Source organism: Halyomorpha halys, unplaced genomic scaffold (assembly GCF_000696795.3).
Source record: "Halyomorpha halys isolate HHAL.00 unplaced genomic scaffold, Hhal_1.1 Scaffold453.1, whole genome shotgun sequence".
Classification (NCBI taxonomy): Eukaryota; Metazoa; Arthropoda; class Insecta; order Hemiptera; family Pentatomidae; genus Halyomorpha; species Halyomorpha halys.
The window spans coordinates 232,314-250,344 of NW_027107553.1; the positions used below are offsets into that span (position 1 = coordinate 232,314).

The window sequence follows — 18,031 nt, forward strand, 5'->3', positions numbered from 1 at the left end:
AATACGGCAAGGCGTATTGTCCGCCTTAATACTCCCTACCCATGTAAATAAACAGCCAGAATGTATATAAAGAGCATTAAGAGAGCAAATAAAACAGTGTTACTCCAGTAGTATTGAGTACCGTTACTCTGCCCAATTTCCTACTTTTTTTTAATATTATTCCTCCGACAACGCATAAGTTATATATATATATATATATCATTCTAACTTAGATTTTAAGAGCTTTGATTACATTTGATATTAGAATATAATCTGAAAAAAAAAAGCTGTACGATACAAACTGTAAAATTGTCGCTCGGAAAAACTATCTTGGACTAACTGGGACAAAAAAAGATTTGAAAATAACAAGCCATCAGAAAAACAAACCGGCAAGGACAATGGGCCGACAATCCGGCCCGAATTTCAATCTAACTTTAACCAAGAGTTTAATTCTTTCTTTGTTCCCTAATTAGACTTTTGTTGGGGTCTGTGCTAAGGAGCTGCTGCCGCCTAGTGCCGCAATCGATAAAAACAATTTACCGGCGCTATTAAAATTTTCCGACCCAATTAACGTCTGGAAAAAGCTGTGAAACCGCAAAGGTTTGGCCAAGGAAAGGTGTTAGCCCAGCCTTTTTGAGAAGTTTTATTAGATTAATCTAGAATCCCCAATCTGGCCGAGTACTATGTTTCCAATGTGTACCGGAATCTGTAATGGACGGGCAGTAGTGTGGCTGGACCAGCAAGCACAATGGCAAACGTAGGTCCTCAAATGTTCCTACGTCAAATTTAAAGGTGATCATTGGATAAAAAATTTATAACATTAGTAATAAAATATTTGATCGAATAGATTGTGCTAGGGCACGTCTGCCGATAATTAAATGTTATTTTCTTATTAAATTTTTAATCTTAGGTTAATTTTTTATTTTTTAGGATCCAAAACTATATCATAAATTTGCTGTCTAGTGACTTAAAGAATTTATCTATTGGTAATATTCCCATGATAGTTTTAAGAGAGTATTCCTCGGTATCATTTTCTTCTAATATAGATTAGTTTTTAATATTGTTCCGCCCAAAAAAAAAAAAAAAAATTGGAAAACCATTTTGATAAAAAGTAAATTTTATCTGCAACTAACTCATAAAATATCTAGTGATAAAATTATACGTAATCGCGTGAAAGGTAATTAAATTTTCTACGTATCAATATTAGAAATTAGCAGCCTATTAGACTTTATACTATTATTTTAAATAATATTGTTTGACTTTTGTGTATACATATAACCCGTAGTTTTTGAAACCATACAATATCCCGAACATTCCAGACGCGCTTTTGTTATATTTCTTACCAAACTAAACAATAAAGAATACATGAACTGGAATATACACCTTAAGTTGCAAGGAAAGCCGTGTGAATGGACGCACTAGACATTTCTTAAAAAAATAAATAAAACAGTAAAATATCTAATTATTAACTAATATTTGCTTTAAGTCAGGGCTGTGAGATTGAAACAAAGATGACAACTGAGTTCTGTTTCATTCGGACAGTTCTGACGAAGCCCTGCAAAATGGGGCGAAACGTTGGTTAGCAATAGAAGGTTTTCTTCTACTATTTTTGTACCTTTATAGACCGCCACCCGGACTATCTTTCTACCATGTACTTCATAAGATCCAATTTAATAATATGATAAACATTTATTTTACCCTAAATACGCAACGCATAGAATATTGCAGTTATTATGAATAATGAATAACATGAATTCATGTTGACAAGATTGAATGATTAAGATAATAGAGACGTACAAAAATTAATTGGACTTGCACAATACAATGAAAACGATTCATTGTTTGTCTTCCAGTTATTGTTGTTATTAAAGGAAGAGATAACAATTAAATAATGTTTAATTGTTCAAAAACCATACCTCGGAGAGCGAATAGAAGCACAAGCACTAATGACCAAGAGGCTCCTTACCATGTTAATGCCATTAGGAGCAAGCCAAGGGCCAGCCTGGACCGCTCCTAATTAGAATAGTCTCTAGTATCCTTAGGCTCACATCCACAATACTGTTATATTGCACGATCCACAATTATCGTTATCAATTTATAAATATAATACGCAAAAAACCAATCGTTATATACCATAAAGACTAGAAAAATCAATTTTTCAGGACTTGATTACAGGTAAAAAATTATCTTGAGATGAAGCGAATTGGAGATCTGGCAATGGCCAAATTTTCCACTCATGTTTAGAGTGTTTGCGACTTTAGCGCACTTATCCAGCCCGTAAGAGGGCTGCTGTGAGATTACAAAGAGCTCTGCTACACTACAGCTATACATGCGTTTATTTGAATCCATTCGTTAAGTGAAATCACATTTATTAACGATAATTTTATTTACTAAAAGATAACACAATTGGATCTTCATTACCTACTGATTTTAGAGTAGTTTTTGAGAAATAGCTTTCTTTTAGTGAGATTCGGCGAATAACGTAAGGGTCAAAATAGATTTTCTCTTATTCTATTTGAGAATTGAAGTATAGTCTATACGAACAACTTTGTTGCTCTTGAGGACAACTATTACTTCTAAAAATATAATCCTGAATATACAGAATATAGAGTACAATGATCAGTACAAAACATAAACTATACGTTGTATATAGAATAAAGCATGATTTTTTTTTTTTTTAACGTTAAAATATTCATAAAAAAAGATTTCTTGATTCACAAGAGGCGAGTATCCTTCAACAAAGACGAAGATTTATATATATTCAGAACCTCTGCCTGAACTCTCTAATGAAGACCTGAAATTTAGGTCGAAACATCGGCACGAATAAGCAGTTTTTTGTTTATTTGCTGTCCGCCCCCCCCCCTCAACCCCTCTCTCAACCATCTTTTTCACATATATATTTTTTTAACTAAGTAAAATAAGAACAATATATATTGGAATATAGGTACAGCTTGTGAAGAGAATGTAGGATTACAGCCGAATCAGCTAGCCTGAGTAAAGATTATGCACATTTTTATGCCTTTATATTTATTTAAAACACATTTTTGTTCATTATTAATTTTCTATCTTATTATTTTACATGTAAATATTGTATATAAAAGAGTAAATGTGACTAGAGATTAAATTATTTTTATTATTATTATATTTATTTATTTTTTTATACACATAGTTTGAAATATGTTTATTTTTTTTATCCTTCTGTTGTTTGTATATATTTTAAGAGAGATTTTACTTATTTTTTTGTACTTTTGTTTTTTATTCTTATTTTATTTTATTTTAGTATGAATTTGATCATTCATCACTATTACCTATTCCCCACAATAGTGTGGCAGATTGTAATGTCTATCAATTAAATAAAGTTTTTAAAGAAAAAAAAAAATTATTTTAAAGTGATATAACACTTTCAGTGGCAAATGCATAGGAAACCTCTCGCTAGCTGATTGATTGTTTTTGGTTGTTAAGTTTTGTAAGATACTCTTTATTATTTTCTGATAATTATATTTTATTGTTCACTTTTGAAATCCTACTTTGTCAGTCTTTTTTCTATCTGGTGAAAAAAGGATATATGAGGAAGAAGGCTAATGCATCAATTCAGCCTATATACTCACTAAAACTTTATCAACTCTAGTGCTAACGGTTTTATTTTTGTTTTCAATACTTTTCATTAAAGATAAGGATATGCCTAAGATTAGATCTGACTTTAATGACAGAACAATCGAAATAAATAAAGACAACAATGGCTAGACTAGCTCCCATAAAAAGGAGATAAAAGCCCTTTAACATACTAAAGGGCAGACTATCTGGAACTGGAGTTAGCGAGAGTATGGACAAAGAGGGAATGGGGCTGGCTAGATAAGCCAATGTGAGGAGGTGCTGTTAGGGCAGACGTAAGGTACTAATGTCGCTGTTCAGTTGGTTGAGTGCCAGCGGGTTCCACTGCACTCCAGCCACTAGGCTACCACTGGAATGGTCTCAAACTCTGTTATCGGCTCTTATAAGTGAAATACTATTCAGGTTATCTGGGTACTGGATTGTTCTAGGATATAGGAATTTATTTTGGAATAAATAAATATAAATTTATATAGTGTATGCTTAGATCTACATCACAAATTTACTTCATAAATCAATATATAAAATTGGAAATGAATTTTAAGATGTCGATACCTGTTAGAGTAACAGTTGTTTCTTTGCCAAGATAATTGGTGATTCGATTAAATTGAATGTTTTTATACATACATTTTTTAAAATTAATAAACAACAGAAAAAACACTAAAAAAGGAACATTAATTATTGTGAAAAGAAGAAAAGCTTTTACTATTTTAATATCATTATTGACCACCACCCGGACTATCTGAAGATAGTCCTACAAACGATTTCTAAATTTGAGAACATTTAACATAAGCATGAACATTTGAAAATCTAAAATCTACTTTATATTTTTCAAAATGTTGAATTCAGCCCCAAGAAACTATTCCAGCGGAGGATTCAGTGATATTCAAAACATTTATTAAGTTATATCTTACCCACAAATATCTAGTTCATATATCTAAATTTACTCAATTCTGGTAACGGAGAGGACTAAGTCACACTAACTCGTTATGCACTATGATCACGAGAGATTGTAACGTCGTCTTACATTAGCCAATACCCATTGTAAGTAAATGTTTTAAACCTAGTGTAAGAGAAGCTACCAATTTCTATTTTAATCTAATTTTACAATGTTGCTCGATATAAGTAAATTTTATAAGTACTGCTTAGCTCGCTTTTAGTAACTGTAAGATAATATGAAGGATCCTACAATCATGGGGAAATGAGGATAGGACAAGAAGGACATCGATCAGCACTTGTGATATTATATTAAGTATGCAGGACATAAGCGTTCCATAAAGAAAAAATAAAGGGGTGCCTGTAGTCCTAGTTTGGTTTCCAACCTACTGCGGAATTTTGGGAGATGAAAAAGTTGACGTTGAAACCCGTTCAGCAAGGAAGAAAGAAATAGCAGGAGTAGCAACACATAAAAGGTTTATTTTCCTTAAAATATTGATGTTACCAAGAAACAACTCAGGAAAATGCATACATAATATAACAAACAACCAAATTTTAGATTAAATTATAAATATCTTCAGCCATGGATAACTTTGCTACGATACACAGACTAGTACGGACGTAGTGTTTTGGACGAAATCCATTATTCTCGCCGAGCATGCAGAGGAATTAAGCAGACGACTAAGACGGCAAACATCTGCTGGAGATTGTTGGCCAACTGTGCCGAGCTAAAGCAAACTTGCCACTTACTTAGGTGGCCAAAATAAAAGTAGCCCCCCTGCACACGGTTACTTAGAGCCACTTCGCCCCTTTTCTCACAACTAGGCCAGCTGTAAACTTAGTATTAAAGCACGGCTTAGAATTACAGATTTATTGAGTTGAGTCCTAGCCAGGTGGACGTTGTAAGAGGCTTATATGAGTCTCAACTCTTCGGTTGGTTCCTATTGTGTAATTCTAGTTCCTTATTCCGCTTAAATTTAAAATCATTTTATTTATTTATACATTTTTCATAAAATAAAAAACCACAAAATATTCTCACGTTTATAGAAAAAAAAAAAAGAAGAAGTGTTATGATTTTCTTCTTAAATGATAAATTAATTACAAGAAATAAAACACCGCCATGTGTTCTTATAAATATAAATTAATTTATTTTCTTTTTTTTAAAATAATAACTCTTCTGAAAAATAAAACGATTCAATCCCAAATCCGATTTATTTTACCTCTATACAGCGGAAAACCAAAACCATAAACACATTTTATTACACGGCCATATAAATACAAGAGCAATGGGAGCACACATGCGAAGTAATAAAATTCACCTTTTAAACTTTATCGGGCATCCCAACTGTGTCAGGCCCGATATAGATCTCTATATCTTTATATTTCTCTGAGGTTGCATACAGAGCGGCGATAAAATAAAATCTAAAAATTACACTAACAATGATTCACATGGACTTTTAGGATTTTCACATCTTATATTTTTTCCCCCGTTTTAATTATAAACTTAGATTGGACTGTAATTCGTTATCCTGAACAATTATATACAATTATAATATTACCCTATTTTATTATTAATAATAATTGAATAGTCAAAGAGTTAGTTATTTCACCCCATGTTTTCATTATATGAATGAAAATACACCAGTTACTGATGCAAAATGTTTAAAAAAAAATTCGTTCGGATCACCATATATTTAAAATTACAACATTAAAAACATAATAAAACATTATTCAAAGAAGAATAGGTTTGCTAGAATATGAAGCCTAAGAGAACTGTTTACATCCAATAGTTCCCTTTTTTTAAAAGCAACATTTCATAAAAAATATACTGAAATATCAGTAGTTAGTGAATTTATTTTGGGCAAACTATATCTCAAGAATCATTGAACTTACTATGCAGTAGTTCATAACGCTTATCTTCGTAAAGGTAGTATTTTTTATGATATTTGCAAATTAAATTTTGTTTGAAAAACTATAAATCAATTAATTATAGAAAATATCATGAAAATTAGAACTTCTACGAGGATAAACTTTATAAAATGCTTTATGGTACATAAAAGTAACCTCAATTTGAGCGCTGGTAGACGTCTAAAACGTCTAATGCTTCCTAAGATATATTTATCACAAATCAAAATTTTTGTCCAAACAATTAGAAATCAACATTTTGTTGATGTATTATGGCATATATTATGAAAACTACTACTCATACGAATATAAACGTCATTAACTACTTAATGGTACATTAAATTAACTTTATTCTGAGTGCTTATAGACCGCTATACGTCTAATGGTTGCTTAGATACAGATTTCCTAATATATATTTATAGATTCCTAAAATAATTCATCTACTACTGATTTTGTAGTACATTTATTTTTATTTTTTGAAACATTACTTTTATATTATAAACTGTATCTCAGGAACTATAAACCTCGCTATTCGTCTGGCTCTGGAGATGCTAATAATTGCAAGGTCGTTATTCTCAGCGACTCACAGGCTGTCATAGTCAGCCAATGCAATAACAGGCCGACAAATTATAATTCTATTTTAATTATAATTCTATAACTGTTGTTGCAATGGATACCTTCACACTTTGGAATCTGGGAAAACGAACGGGCCGACGCCTTAGCTAAAGGAGGATCCCAGATTCCGGTGCCTCACGCACCTACTTTGCTGCGGCTAAAAGTTGTATCAATGCGTCTTTGAGAAATGAGCTGCAACAACTCTATCTGGAGTCTGCAAAAGGAAAGTAGTAAGCTGCCCTCATTAGCTCAAGTGACCGCATACCACCTGACCTTCCCCGCCACGTATCGGTTGCTGCTTTTAGAGCTATAACTGGTCACGATTACTTGGGTGCACATTTTCACACTTGCAGTAAGAGATCCTCGGTGCTCGTTTTGCTTCCAGTCAGACATGACATCCGACCACCAACATGACTGCCCAAGCCTCAATGACGTTAGAAAATATTTCAATGACGATGAGACCAAGTGGTCCAAGTGTGCGACGCCTTATGGGGCTGCCAGAATCCCTTCCGCCTTATGGCGGAAGAGGCCGCAGGGTCATCGGCGTACAGAAAAAAAAAAGGAATTTTGGAACGTAAGGACTAATAGGACACATAATTTAGTACATTTACTCAATTTTAAATGATGTTCTATTAGGATTTCTAATGTCGTAGATAGTTTTAAAGATGTTTCCAAAAGTAATATTTTTTTTTTTTTAACGTTTAGAAACAGCAGCCATATTTAACTACCTCTAACTATACTTGGCAGACTCATCGACTTTGACTAATGATCATACATAGTTTTCATTAAAATAATAAAAAAATAGGGTGAAATAACTGACTTTTTTTCTACCGGGTTTTTTTTATTAATTCCATCTTAAGTAAATATACGCACTTTCGGGACATTTTTGAAATTAAATTGTAACTGATTGAGCATCAATCGCCAATGCAATTTATACAAAAGAGGGTTTCCTTTATAAGTAATTAATTTTTAAAATGACTGTTCCCGGCCTATATAAGAAGACAAAACTAAGAAAATCAGCGAAGCGAGTAGGGGTATGAAAATGGAAATTTCAACAGGTAAATATATTCAAATCGCACCGTCTAGATATTGGCCTATTGGAAGAGAGGGGGTGTTATTGGATTTCAACATTTCACAACGCCTTTGTAGGGATTTCAATTTCACTTAACAATTTCTATACAGTCGTGGGATTATTGAATTATTATCGCCGAGGGATGGAGTATTTTCTTTTTAGATCCTCGAACAAAGGAGGATGAGTATTTAAAGCTATTAAAACAAAATAAAGAAGAAGAAACTCACATTATCCTGCGACGGGTTCGAGTCCGGTTGAGGAGGTGGTAAGTCGGATCCGTTGGATACACCAGGGGGAGTAGTCTGTGGTAAACTCTGTAAAAAAAATATATAATAATTATAATTAATTAAATTAAGAATAATTAATGTATAAACAATTAAATAATAATAAATATAATATTATACATGCATTCATAAAGCTGAATAGATTGTGTTCTTGAGAGCACTAATTTCAGGAACTACCATTTCGATTCGAAACGTTTTACTTAAAGAGGTAGTTTATTGAGGAAGACTTTAGACTTTGTTCCAACGATCCATAGGAACGGAGAGGTAACGTATAAAGTAAAAAGCTTGAAACTAGTGCACTACACAAGAGCGATTTCACGAATTGAGGATCATATTAACAGACAAAAGATACAGCGATGCCTGGCAAGCTATGAAGGGGTGACTAAAAATCTGGTGCAATGCGCGCACCAAACAACTTTCAATATCACCATGGAATACGAAAATTTCAAACAATAAATTTTTATGTAAAAATTCGTATTTCAAGATTTCTCGATGTGCAAATAATAAATATTAACTTTGTACCTGTTGCTTGCAATAATTAAACAAACAACAAAGGAGAGATGGGATACGCTCGGCTGTCTCCGTTTTTTCAGTCATACTGCTGTTCTATTTGTCCAATTTTTCTCGTTTAGTTAACTATCAAATTCGTTTATATTTCATATTGATACATTTTTTATTATTGTTAACAATGGAAAATGGTTAAGATTGTCAAATAAACAAAATTAAAGATACTTTAGAGGAATTGTTTTTCAAAGTTCAGCAATTGAGCACAGTTAAATTATTTAAATTGGAATACTGCAGATTTGGCCCAAAATAGATGCACCTTCTTTCATTCCTGAAGCCTTACCCACCCAAACCCATTAATTCTTAATGTCTCATCCTTAAGAATTCCTGATAACCCAAGGTGACTGAATAAAAGATGGCCACGGGATCTTCTAATTTAAATGATTTACTTACCACCATTGGATGGTTTCTTCCCAAGATTATCAAGTGTTATGAAACATATCAGATTTATTTATTGTGTTTGTTAAATGGTTTTAAATTTCAATAAATAAATAAAAATAGGATATGAGCTAGCTTATATTAAAGACCACTTGATTTTTCATCGATGTACCAAGTTTAATCAAAATAATTAGAGCCGTTTTTTTGAGAAAATCGAAAAAAGGGATAAATCGATTTTATAAAATGGTATTTCCGGCCAGTTGAAATTATAGGAAACCCTAAGCATATGTATGTTCTTATAAAATTATTTTAAAGCATCACCCACTTTTAGGTCATTATTTTCCTCATATCCGAAATTTTTATTAGCCCTTATTGCCTTAATTTCGGAATTGAAATATATAACTATTGAAAAATTTGATCTTGTGGTAAAATTTTATGGTAAATTTTATATGATTCAGAAATTCGAAAAGTGTATTTACAGTATGTTTGTTACCCTACAAAAGTGAATGGAGATCTGCTGATAATTCATAAAAAGATTGGATGGAGTCGTATGCTTGGTATTCGGTTAAAATGTGTTTTACAGTAAGTCGCGTTCCGCAAATCTGGCATACAGGTGAAGAATCGCGGATCATAAAGTAACCGTGGGTCAGGTGCGTATGACCTATTCGAAGGCGCGTCAAAATCAACTCTCTGCACACATTTCTAATGGATGAGATATCCAATGGGAAACATCACTTCTGATTTATTGCCAGTAACAGTTTGATTTGATGCCATTTCAATTTAATTCTGTGCATAATGAGGGCAATGAAATCATCGCTAGTCACTCCGCGATATGGTATATCAGCGATATATCCGCTTTATATGTGCCTTAAATGAGTTGTTTCAGTTTGATAGGACTTATCGTTTTCGAGGTAGATTGGCCACACACAAACGAATTTGTGAGTCTTGGTTATTTGGAATAGACTCGAATTTGAAATTTTGCACGACGTGTGCTAGATAATGATAAGTGAATATCTTATTTGAATCAGAAACGCTAAATGACCAATTTCTTTTTGATAGCAATTTCAAAGTCCATTTAAATTAAAATCCTAGATTACATTTCATATTGAAAAGTGAATAACTGTCTCACTAATCCTTATCTAATAACCTAATTAATTCTGGCCACAACGAGATATCCCAAACCTTACAGACATTAGGATGTTACAAATGGAAAGTGTCTCATCACTTTAATTAAGTAATTATTTTATGCATATAGTATACAAAGTTATAGTATACTACAGCAACAATTGTATATCAAACATTAAATAAAACTAATCAGGATGGTGGTTTTATTTGAGGAATAAACCATTCGTAGAATGCCACTGAAGGAGGTAATTCGGTTAATTGTAAGTAAGGGGATCGGAAGAGAGACCATTTAGCAATCATCCACAGGAACAAGAAAATATTAGGAACCAGTTGCCAATAAAAAAGAGCATTACCCTGATTGCTTGCTTTTTTCTCCTTTTTTCGTTTCCACAGCCTCCCTTTTCAACTGTTTCCAATCAAACGATACCACGTTCCATTGAAGCCTATCGAGAAAAGTGGCTGGAAAGTACCGAGAAAGACCTGACTCTGACAAAAAAAAAAAAAAAAAAAAGCAATAAATGGGTTTCCTGGGGACAAAGAGAAGTCTACTTAATGCGGACACATTGTTTCCTAAGAGCAGCCGACCAGTCTTTGTTCCCACTAGAACATTGGATGAGGTCGTGTCCTGTTAGTGGGATATATACAAGGGGACGGTAAGGCACAGATCTATTTTTAGAGGCTAATTTATCCTAACTTCTGACTATTTGAGTGATTTTTTTTTATATTGCTGAGTCTTTACCTCACTATTTCTGGCATAATCAATTGTATGTAATAACACCCATAATTTCGAAAACAGCATACCATCATAGAAAATATTGGAAGCGAACAAAACTCAAAATAACATATGAATCATTCATTAACATGTTTCCAACTTTAAATTCTACCAATACAATCACTTTCAATTGAAATTAATTTTTCTAATTTACAAATCAAAATTTATAAAAAACACAGCATTAACTCCGATTTTTACTAAAGTTCTATTATTTCCTTCTGAAATTATTATATTTACTTAATTTATTGATGTAAGTAGTATTTTTTTGTTGAAATTCTTAATAGTTACTTTTTTATGATTTATTATTACTACTTTCATCTTCGCTAATCTATACATGAAATATAAAGTAAGACGAAGTATTGAGTCGTGTAAAATTTCGAATTTCAGTTTCCGACGAAAATACATGGGAACAAATTACATATTTAACTCGGGGTTATGTTTTAGTTATTACAGTGACATTTCGAATAAAATGGACTAACCAGAGGAAGTGCCAGTTTATTGAAATTATTTTTTATATTTTTTCCGATTTATAAAAAAAACAGCTCTAGCGATTTTTTAACATGCATTGAATCTAATGACTATTTAATGCTCCTGTAATGAAATTCTAAATGGACGTTTCACAGAATAAATAAATAATTTGTTATATTATTATTCCAATCGCTGAGATAAAATCAGGTATTCCCAGACTATTTGTAACCCAATGCGTTCCGGGTAACCTACGGCAACCGAAAGGCTGAATTACAAAACTAACCTCCTCCAGCGCTCTCTGTGGTGAGAAGCAACCCAGACTAATGAGAGATAGCCTTCTTGTCTTCTGGCAGAATCGTCCATCTTTTCTTTTTGTTTACTCATCAGTAATATCTACCATGAGTGAGTAGATTTACTGGAGTAGTTCCCAGCAGCAGAGGGGAGAGAGACATAGAAATGCTGAGGGAAGAAAGAAGAATGAAGTAAGTCCACATGGCAATAATTAACATTCACCACCACAGGGTAATCATCATCAACCACCTCGTTATCTACAATTCCATAGCCCGGCCATTCAAAATTTACTGACCATCTAATCCTAAATGTTTTATTTCGCCCACCCCCTGCACCACTTGTAACTTAAACAATAAAATTTTATTTTTCATTCAATCATGTTTCATTTTCAATTATACAGTCCACTCAAACCCAACCAGCCAACCAAAAGTGAAGTGTTCCTGGCATTAAGGTGAAGGTATGCTTCATACACAATGGACACCAAACTTACTGTAATATACAGGGCTGAATATCTTCTAAGAAAGAAACCATTTAGGATTGGAATTTGTGTTGTAAAAATATATTAAAAATTAATTGAAAAAGCAATTAAATTATGACCGCTACCAAGCGATAATTTTTTATATTTATGAACTGCAGTAAAACTTTTTAATTTTGTCGCGTGATTACTCTCCAAACGATTTTTAAGCAAGTTAGGGCGGAGTTGCTTCCTGGGAATAAGTTGCTCATTTAGGACCTGGCGACGGATGATAACAACCAGCGGATGCTTTTATCAAGCGGACCTCGCGGAGTTTCAACTTTTGGAGTAGACTGAGGCCATTAAAAGGGTATAAATCGGCTAGGTGTTGGTCGCCTCCCAACTGGCCAGGTCAGGAGTTGGCGGCCCTCCAGCATCCACCAATCATAGCCAGATCTCCACCGCCCGATACAGTCGCCTCTCTGCATCTCCTTAATTCCTCTTTTTCGTCGGATTTAAATAGGCTTACTTTTAATTTTATGTTGGAAAACATTAAGCAAAAGAGACTAAGTCTTTCAGAAACCATATTCTCTTGTCTTGAATCAACGTTTCAGGGACCAGACAACTTCCTTTCCAGATCCCGAGGCTTAAGGAACCTCCAATTCTCTACAACTATAATGTAAATAACATTTTATAATCAAAAAATAAATTATCAGTCATGTGTAATATCTCATTCCTGCAAACCTCGTATTGCACAAAAGACAGGGTAGGAGGGAAAATAAACAAGTACGTTTCACAATAAAAATATTACATAATGCCCTTCAGAAAGCGACGAAGAAGCTCCATCCAAATTTTTATTTCTACCAAATTTTTACTTAAATTCCAGCTGACTTTGCTTTAAGGAATTCTATTTAGTTGTCGAAGAATTTATATAAATCCAGATACAGAAACGGGAAAAAAATGGGTGGTACTCAAATAGTTTATTAGAATAAAATTAACAATTAATTCGTACGGCCTTGATGAAAATATAATAATAATACTATGATCCGTAGTAACCTTACTTATCTGACTTGTCAAACAGACAATTTTAGCGAGAAGGTTGGTCGATGTAGGACATGTCACAAGAGATCATAACACAAAAAAAGCCTTTCGTCTCAGCCGGACACGCCCCACTAAGACGCCCAGGGAGCTACGGTCCTATATCACTTTTGAAATATATATTTTTTTTTTAAAGGGAAGAGAAAACTTTAAGATAGTTTTACGAGGATACTTTAAGTTTAATCGAGCAATATTTAAAAAGCGCCTGAAATTGAATAACTACTAGTAAAACATTTATGACTACCATTTCTACTATAAAATATATGTAACTTCCGCAATAAGCTGTAATTCTTTACTTCCTTTTTATTTTATTTGTTTTATATGTATTAAGCAACAAGATTTTTTACCGAACATCGTCAAATATTAGGTAAAAATATATAAGCTGTGGGAAATATTATTCTAAAGTTAAAATACGGTACTTTACAAGATTAAGGACTAGCATTAATTTTTAATTAAATAAATAAAAAAAATTGTAGGTCGGTAGAACCAATCTCGCTAGTTGTGTATGTTTATGGCCGATAAATTGATTGATAAATTTATTTTTATCAGATGATTCCACCTCACGATTTAAAGAATACTTTTTTAAATTATGCTATTGTATTTAGTTTTTTTTACAATTCTCCTTTAAAACTGTATTATTTTATGCGGTTGTGTTATAAAGAAGTTGTTTTTGAAACGCGATTTAGATTTCGTTTTATTTATTCCAAAATGTATAGAATTTTATGAAAAAAAAAACCCAGGAATTCTAGGAAAAATAGAGGAGCCTTCAACCAACAATACTAATATAATGTATAAATTAAAGCATCAGATAATAGTTATACTAAACATATTCCAAAGTAATACAAGGGTTTTTATAATGATTTTTTTAAAACTAAATTCCTCAGAAATACATTTATTTATTCACAATGTTGTCAAAAAAAAGTTATCGCTCAGACAAAAACCACTACTTTGGGTTGGTCCTATTCCTTGGATACTAAATGAAACATTTTCTGGGCTTATATAAGAAGCACCACCACACTCTGTTCCTCTAATAGATTACACTTAGAGTGTTTCTTAAGTGAATAGATGAGGCAACGTGCTCACATTCCACCAATACTTGCCGACTTGAATGATATGTTATATGACAGAAGAACGTGAACAGACTTATATAACTGACGACTATCTGAAATTCGTAACGGGAATATTTAAGGAAGAGGATACATAAAAGATAGATGAAATTTCAAATAATATGTAATTTCAATGCATTTTCATAATGAAACTAAACAAGCTTGAAATGATATAAATAAAATGAAAATTTAACTTTGTTACGTACGCGTATACTAAAAAAGTGTTATTAAAAATATTTGTTAATTGTTTTTTGATCTATTTTATGTTTAAATAAATGCATTTAATTTTAAAAAATACTAATAAACTCCGATTAAAAATAAAATTCCATCTAACATATATCTTTCAATTTTTTTTTTAAGTAAAACATTCAAAATGTAATTTTTACAATAAATTTTATTCCTAAAAATTAGAAATTTTTTATATTCCAAATTTGTTAATTTTACCTGCCGTATTCCCTTACATTTAAATCACTAAGTATTTGAAGTACACAAAAAAAAAATTGCACCATATTTTTATTTAAAATATTTAATTAATAATTTTTACCTTATAAATAAAAAAATATAAACAGATGGAGTCAAATTTTATATCTAATTAAAGGTTTCGTAATGTTTGATATAACCTGAAGAAAAACGTTTTAAGCTGAGAGTTTGGGAGAGAAAAATGGGACTAGTTTCTTCACTTTATTATTTTTTTTTTAATTTACATTTCGCAATTAACATAAATATAATGTCACTAAAAAATGGGAATTAGATTTTTTCGTGGAAAGGGGAGGTAAATCCCAGGATTTGTTTAAATATATTTTTGTTATTGATATAACAAAAGGATTGCTTAAGATTTATATACATATCCGTTTCAAGCACAAAGGATCAATGGTTTAGAAATATGAGAGGTTCTCAGATAAAAGAACACTTATTTATTTAAATTTTTCGGTTTCAATAAAATAGAGAAATTTTTGATCATAATTCTTTTTTTTAAAAAATTAAATATACTTATCTACTTTTTATACAGAGAGTAGATTCGATAAATTCCTGAAAGGTACTTTAACAACTTAATTATACAGGAAAACTGTAGTTAAGTTAAAATAACATAGGTATATTCAATTAATTTCCAGGATAACGTTTACCTTCCTACATCTAAACATCATCAAATACTACATTTTCTTTTTAAGAAACCCGGTCTGTGTATATTAGGATATCCCGGAATATCCATGGAACGAGGCCGTTTTCTGGGCAAGACAGAGAAAATATTGTAGATTATACGAGGCCTTCTGGGGTCGGGAAAACCTCTTGAGATTTCCCCAACCCATGAAAATTGGGTTCCTCTCTCTTTTCCGAAATACAAGTGAATCCGGGTGTTAGTAAAACATTATACAAACCACAAAGATGATATAACAACGAGATTAGATACATTTTATTCTACTTGATGATTTCTCGTAAACTAGCTAATGGAAATATATAATTAGATATAATATTAAAAAATAATTATATGATATAATTATGATAGTCCAAGAATATAAAAGGAGAAAAAAATGAGACATTTCATCCCAAACTTTCATCACCTTAAAAAAAATTATATGCGGTTTAAAGAGTCAACATTTATGACTCTGCCATACTTAGTTACAGAATTCTTAATTTAAAACAATTTTGATCCTTTTTTCCTCTCAACCTTTATTCTTTAAAATTTCTCCAACGTTTCGGCCCTCAGGCCATTCTCAAGGATACCACCTACAAAAAGTTTTTTTATTTTTATGTAACAATTACATTATTTCCTTCAACTTTTTATATTCGATTTCTTTGGCCCTACCTTCAATATTGATGTCATTTCTTTTTTAAATCTTAAAATTGCAGGCTAATTGCCCTTGTCACAACTTAACAAAATAAACTAATCATTAAAATAATATCATAATAACTACATACAATTTTTGTTTTAAATAATTTCTTGCTTACATAACTTTTTCTAAAAAAATTTATATCTTAGATTCCTTACTTCACATACATTTACAACTTAAAAACAGAACCTACCTTCAACAGGTTAGGATTCTGTTATCACCTTATCATATAACAATAACTTTTTTTTATCATTAATTTACATTTTCAATATAATTTAATTGACATTCATTATTAATTATTTTGCTTATAGCACTAACATTTTTTAAATATTTAAAATCCACAATTAATTTATTCTTACTTTATGTGTATTTTTTTTAAACATACATATACCCCCTTTTTTATTTTATTTTTTAACATATTTATTCATCTATTCATACTTTTATTAGTGTATATTTGTTCCATATATACATTTGTACAATTTAAGGATTTGAACATTTATTTATTTATCAACTTTTTTGTATATAATAATTACATATTTATTTTGCTCAAAATTTCAGAATAATGGTGGTTTGGTCCCTTAGAATCTCATTTGAAATTGACAGTATAATTTATATTTTCTGAGATGTAAATCGATTCTAATATCTCTCTTCTAAAATTATTATTTTCTTTATGAATGACCTGAACATTTTCAAAATGTTATAGTCAAAGTTATAGTTACAGAATAAAATATAGCAACTGTTCCTGATGTTACGAAAAATTAATTTTTTTGTTCTTGTTTTTTCTATCTTAGTGTAAGACTTTTTAAAATTAGAATTAGCACTGTGTCAATGCAGTTGATTTCGGACATAATCGACACACATATAATTGTTTCCTTCGAACCTCCCACCACAGAGACATGGGCATGAATAAAGACCCTATGTTTATAGCCGAATAGCGGACGCTGGTGGATTTGCATAGAGTGAACAGTTTTGACATAACCTGTCAGCGATGTCGGTCCCCGCTTGTGTCTGACACGGGCAACACTTTGTGGGCGGTTTCTTCTTTCGCTAGCAGACACCCGCGATATATGCTAAATTGTCAACGGAGTTTCATCATAAATCAGAATGAAATTCATTTAAAAAGCGAGGTTCAATGTGTCCTAGAAACGCTATGATGAACAATTCATATAATAAAACTTAAAAGTCAAAGTACTACGTACCATGACGTACCCAACACATCCAAAATCGAATCAAGGTCTTCAAACAATATCATTAACCATATTTTAATATCATTACTTACATTCAATTGTATAATATTTTGGCCGAAATTTACAGCTGATAAAAAAAAAAATAACATAGCAAATGACGTATAAAAAATTAGGAAATTATACTTTGCTTTAAAAATTATGGAAGTTTTTTAATTTATCTAGGCATCAATACTCCTACATAGACTGCAGTAATTAAAATAACAGTAAATTCGTTCACCTTAGGAATAATCTTTGAATTAAAATTAAACTCTTCTAAAAGAAATTTAGTTAAATTTTTAAATATTATATTGAATAGCAAT

The 18,031-nt window shown here is 31.6% G+C and overlaps 1 protein-coding gene across 2 annotated transcripts in view; it reads right to left on the minus strand.

Annotated features, from left to right (window-relative positions):
- LOC106682964 (uncharacterized) overlaps nt 1-18,031 on the minus strand; it is a 390,357-nt gene that overhangs the window by 63,706 nt on the left and 308,620 nt on the right. For both annotated transcript variants that reach the window (XM_067045923.1, XM_067045921.1), the window contains one exon: nt 8,344-8,430. In XM_067045923.1, coding sequence (XP_066902024.1) covers nt 8,344-8,430 — 87 coding nt within the window. The remainder of the gene's footprint in view (nt 1-8,343; nt 8,431-18,031) is intronic.